Raw genomic sequence first — 5239 nt, forward strand, 5'->3', positions numbered from 1 at the left:
TGGGAGGCGGGGTGGGGGCGGGGCGGGGGTGTTTGCGGAGCTCCAGGTGGTCCGGCCCTCGCCCCGCAGGGACTGACACGAAGGAGATTTCGACTAATGGCAAAAGCGAGTGAAATGAGCCGAGGACAGGCTGGGGCGGGCGCTCGCCAGACGCGGTGGTGCTGAGCATGCAGGATGGAGAGAGAGGGTGTCACGCGGAGCCACAGACACGGCGGGCGGCCCGGCCCGCTCCTGCTGCTCTGCGCGGCGCCCCCGGCGCGCGCCTCACCTTGGACTCTCGCTCCTCCAGCAGCGTCTCCAGGCGCTTCTGCGCCGCCCGGCCCTCGTGGTCGTCGCTGACCAGCAGGATGACGTGGTTCCAGCTGTAGACGCGCATCATCTCGAACCAGACGCTCGACTGGTGGGAGTAGGGCGGCACGGTGCGCAGGAAGCTCAGGTGGATGCTCTGCGGGCACAGGCAGGCTGAGGCGCAGGCGGCACGAGCCAGCGGGGCCACCACGCTGCCGCTCCTGCCCTCACACTGTGGGGACACCTGCCCGACCCTGGGGACCCCACTGCCGCCCACCTGCCCTCACACTGCTGGGGACACCTGCCGGACCCCGGGGACCCCACTGCCGCCCACCTGCTCTCACACTGCTGGGGACACCTGCCAGGACCTGGGGACCCCACTGCCGCCCACCTGCCCTCACACTGCTGGGGACACCTGCCAGGACCTGGGGACCCCACTGCCGCCCAACGACCCTCACACTGCTGGGGACACCTGCCGGGACCTGGGGACCCCACTGCTGCCCACCTGCCCTCAAACTGCTGGGGACACCTGCTGGACCACGGGGACGACCACGCTGCCACCCCACTGCCCTCACACTGCTGGGGACACCTGCCAGACCCCGGGGACGACCACGCTGCCACCCCTGCCCTCACACTGTGAGGACACCTGCCGGACCCCGGGGACCCCACTGCCACCCACCCCTGCCCTCACACTGCTGGAGACACCTGCTGAGACCTGGGGACCCCATTGCCACCCATCTGCCGTCACACTGCTGGGGACACCTGCTGGACCCCAGGGACCCCAATTACCCCCACCTGCCCTCACAGCGCTGGCCTTTTGCCCTCCCCACGTGGTCTGATCTGAGCTGGCAGGAGGCTCGGCGTTCGCCCAGCAGCACCCCGACGGGGATGCTGGTTCTCTGTGTTCCTGGGGAGCGCCCTCCCTGCACCCCACCCCGTGTTGGAGAACTTGTGTCCAGAAAGTTCTCAGTGACACTCAGCATCTGGAATACCCACGGGGGCTTCCCAGGGTCCTTCCCCAGTGCATAAAGTGTGTTTATTAGAAAGTTTTCCTTCTCGGGGCTGGACATTTCTTCTCTTCCCCAGAGTCCCGCCATCACTGCTCGCTGGGCCTGCCTTGTGTTCTGTGTCTACTGGCACGTCCCGGCATGGCCAGGGGTGGAGCAGGCTCTGGCATCCCCGGCCAAGGTTCCCTGTGTCTGCCCAGGGGGGCCCTGGTCCCTTTGGTGCTCCTGTGGACACTGATCTTGTGGTCCTCTAGGCCTCCACGTTATTTTTTATCTGTTCCCTCTTGGTGGCCTAGGGGTGGTCCCTTGGAGTACACAATGTCCCCTGCCTCTCCATCATCCACCTGGTGACATGGCTGCAGGGTGGGTAGTGGTTGGGGTCTTGGACTGGCTCTGACTTGGGTCATGCTGGGCCGGGTGTTGGGCCCAGGGTTGGCTGACAGCAGGGACCACAGGGAGCCCGGGTGTAGCCGTGAGGCGGGGCTGAAGCTTCGGCCTCGCCTGGGCTGGGTGCGCGCACTGGGCTGGCTCAGTGCTGTGGGGCCCTGCTCCCAGCCTCTTGCTTGCCCCACCAGCCGCCTTCTGTGAAAGGGCCATTCTCCTCCCTTTACATACAAAGAAACTGGTGTTCAAGGAGGTGAAGGATGCAGTGGCCGAGGGCACAGGAATAGGACCCCCTTTCTCTTGGCTAAGGGCAAAGTCAGCCGGGAGGAGCCACTTGGGCTTTCAGAGCCCGAGCAGGGGTGGCTGCGGCCTGTCTCATCTCCTGCCTCCAGGGCCCTCCCGAGGAGCCTGGCCTCCTCTTCCCCACTCCCATCCTCCCACACACGCCTGGGCCTGGCCAGGAGTCTCAGCGCCTCAAGGGAGCTTTACCTAGGACTGTGGCCTCCACGCAGGAGGGATTTGGAGAATATGGGGAACCTGGCTGCCCAGCTGCTCAGCCCGGCCTGTGGCTCCTCCACTGAGGCCCCACGCCAGAGTACCCTGCCAAGTGGCCTCTCAGGGTCTGCCCGCAGGGAGGTGTGCAGGAGGCTGTGGTAGCCCTTCCAGCCTCTCAGGGGCCAGCTGGCATCTCCATCTACTGGGTATTCCTAGAATCGCGGGCAGTCTGAAGGCTGTGTGGCCTACAGCAAGTCCCTGTGCCTCTCTGGGCTGGAGTTTCCTGCAAAGCTGAGTTGGTGACCTCTCCCCTCTTCCAGCTGTGGTTCCAGGATTGAACAGAGACCCCCCTGGCTGTGGGCCCCAAGATCTCTGGATGGTGCTGAGCTGAGTGCTCTCAGCCCTTGAGGCTCGGAGCCCCCAGGCCAGCACCCCGCCCCCGCCCCGTGCCGTGAGCTGCTCGGTCTGTTCAGCCTGAAGAACGTGGACCACTTTCCTCCCGGGCCCCGCAGTAGGGAGGGCGGGGAACCCCAGCCTTCACTGCTGCCTTGTGGACCCCTCTTCTATTCAGGCTCCTCCTCCTCCTGGAGCCTCTTCCCCAGCTCTCCAAACTCCCCCATCAAAGTCCCCTGTCTAGGAACCTCCCCTGCACCCTTTCTCCCAGCCCACGGGGCCTTGCCGTTCTCCTGAGAGGATGTCAGTGCTGTCACCTGCCAGCGGGCCATCTGGCTGTGAGTGCAAGTGTGCACGCATGTGTAGGGTGAACAGGTCAGTGTTGTGTGATGGCACGTGCATGGGTGCACGGTAGTGCACGTGAGACCTGAGCGTGTGAGCGTGTGAGTGAGAGCGTGAGAGGTGAACATGTGAGTGCATGCGAGATGTGTAGGTGTGTGTGTTTGTGTGCCTGCGTGCATGAGCGTGCATGTGCATGTGTGAGTGCATATGGCCCCTGCTGCTCCTTGGGGGCAGACCCCATGGTCTGGGCACCCTGCCCTATCCTGTCAGCTACCTGTGGCCCGGTGCTGAGTACAGGAAGAGAAGCCCACTGGGTCCCGGCCTGGTGGTCAGGCTTACCTTGTCTGAGTAGATGGACATGCGGGTGGTCAGCCCCAGGACGGGAATGCGGTAGAAGCCGGCTGTGTAGGAGACGGGGGTGGGAGTGAAGTGGTCGTTGGGGGTAGGTGGATGGCTAACTAGGATGGCGTAGACCTGTGGACACAGGAGACAGGGTCAGCTCGAGTGGGGGCTGGGCTGGGCCAGAGCCTGAGATATGGAACCAGCTGGAGCTGAACCTGCCAGCAGGGGGTGGGGGGCCTGGGTGGCATCTGTGCACACGCAGCCCCAGGCACACACGCCCAGGAAGGGAAGTGAGAGCCCACAGCCATCCTCTGCCTGGTTCCTCCCTCACTCCTCTCACCCTGCTGACCAAGGTCCCCTGGAGGGGCTGCCCTGAGGTATGTGGTGAGACCGTCTCAAGGGAAGGGTGAAGGTCTTTCCTTGTGAGGGATGCACCCCAGGGTGGGCTGGGGAGGACGACTGGTCCTGCATCGTGCTGGCACCACCCCCAGAGCACCTGCTGTACCTCCCTCTGTGTCAGGGGTGGGTGGAGGACAGCACCCCAGAGACAGAGCATGCCGGTGACCATGAAGGTGTTCACGAGCACGTGCCAGGACACGTACAAGGGTACTTCAAAAACTTGGTGTAAGCAAAAAAAAAAAAAGAAGAAGAAGAAGAAAAAAACTGCAAAAACCAGTTTGTGGAGAAATGGAACTGCATGTCTTGTATGCCCCAGCGTGTCTGTGTTTGTGCGTGTGCATATGCGTGATTGAACCAGTGTGTAAGCACACGTTTTGTATGTGCACCTGAGCATGCCAAGCAGCGTGTGGCACGTGGGCGTGTGCGTCCGTGGGTGTGCATGTGGGTGTGAGTGAGCATATGCAATTGATTGTGTAATGTCGAGGTGCACCAGTGTGTGCTAGTGTAATGTATTTACGTGACTGCATGTGCACTTGTGTGTCCGTGGGTGTGGCGTGTCCTCAGGTGAGCGTGTGGGAGCAGCACTGGGCCCAGCGTATGTCCCGATCTTACATAAAGGGCTGCATTGCAGTGATTCTCAGCTTCATTGGAATTCAGCAGGCAGCTCGGCCCAGGGGCGGACAGCTCGACAGGCGAAATCTCAGTGGTAGCGTCCTCCCCCACAGCACAGCGCTGGCTGCCGGAGCCCCCATGCTGTGCCCTGACGCCTCTCACATGCGCAGTCCCCACCCCCACCCCCACCAAGCACCCTGCTTCCACACCTGGGCCATTTCCAGGCAGACCCGTGGGTGGGGGGAAGGGAAGGGAGGGAGGAAAGGAGAGTCGAGAAGCAGAAACAAAGGTGGCCCCAGGCCCCACCCTATCTAAAGCCCTGCAGTGCGGGCATGTGGCTGGGACGCGCATTTCTGTCCCTGTGCACGGAGCGCCCACCCTCACGCTGACACAAGATGATGAAGCTAACGACAGACGCGGGCCACATGTCCGCGCTGCACACACTGGTCAGGGCCTGGAGCACCAGAGCCCTTCTGAGGACCAACCAAGGTGTGCCAGGTGCAGGTGACCAGTCTGGGGGCTAGGACACTCGTGTTTGGTTCCTACTGAGACCGAGCCTCCCCCGAAGGAGCCGGTGGCTTGGGAGTGGTGTCTTGGGGGGGGGGCAGACAATGATGGACTAAATCTGGGACAGCGGGGGGGAGGGGCGGGGGGCGGGCACCTGGCTGGAGATGAGGTCCTCGCACACCGACAGGGCCATCTGGATGGCGTTGGGCTTGTGGGTGACAGACGTGGCGTTGAGCTGGATCTTCCAGGAGCCGTGCCGCTTGTTGGCCTGGTTCACGGCCTCGCGGAACATCTGCTCGTGCTTGCGCGTGCTCAGCACCGCGCCGATGTTGACGATCTTGGGGTCGCAGGCGGCGCGGGCGAAGGAGCAGGAGACGAGCAGGGCGAGCGTCAGCAGGTGCATGGTGCTCATGGGCTCGGGCCGCGGCAGGCCTGGCTCCGGGCGGCGCGCGCGCGGGGGCCCCGGCGGG

At 63.6% G+C, this 5239-nt stretch overlaps 1 protein-coding gene across 13 annotated transcripts in view; it reads right to left on the reverse strand.

Moving 5' to 3' along the window:
• GRIN1 (glutamate receptor, ionotropic, N-methyl D-aspartate 1) overlaps positions 1 to 5231 on the reverse strand; it is a 25687-nt gene extending 20456 nt beyond the window's left edge. For 11 of the 13 annotated variants that reach the window (XM_008576492.1, XM_008576488.1, XM_008576490.1 and 8 more), the window contains exons 1-3: positions 4924 to 5226; positions 3249 to 3383; positions 269 to 445 (exon numbers count right to left, since the gene is read on the reverse strand). In XM_008576492.1, coding sequence (XP_008574714.1) covers positions 269 to 445; positions 3249 to 3383; positions 4924 to 5181 — 570 coding nt within the window. In that variant the 5' untranslated portion in view covers positions 5182 to 5226. Of the gene's footprint in view, positions 1 to 268; positions 446 to 3248; positions 3384 to 4923 lie in introns of all 13 variants that reach the window. The other 2 variants (XM_008576485.1, XM_008576486.1) reach the window with 2 other exon arrangements.
• Between the last annotated feature and the right edge of the window lie 8 nt (positions 5232 to 5239).

The sequence above is a fragment of the Galeopterus variegatus genome, unplaced genomic scaffold (assembly GCF_000696425.1).
Source record: "Galeopterus variegatus unplaced genomic scaffold, G_variegatus-3.0.2 Scaffold1360, whole genome shotgun sequence".
Taxonomy (NCBI): Eukaryota; Metazoa; Chordata; class Mammalia; order Dermoptera; family Cynocephalidae; genus Galeopterus; species Galeopterus variegatus.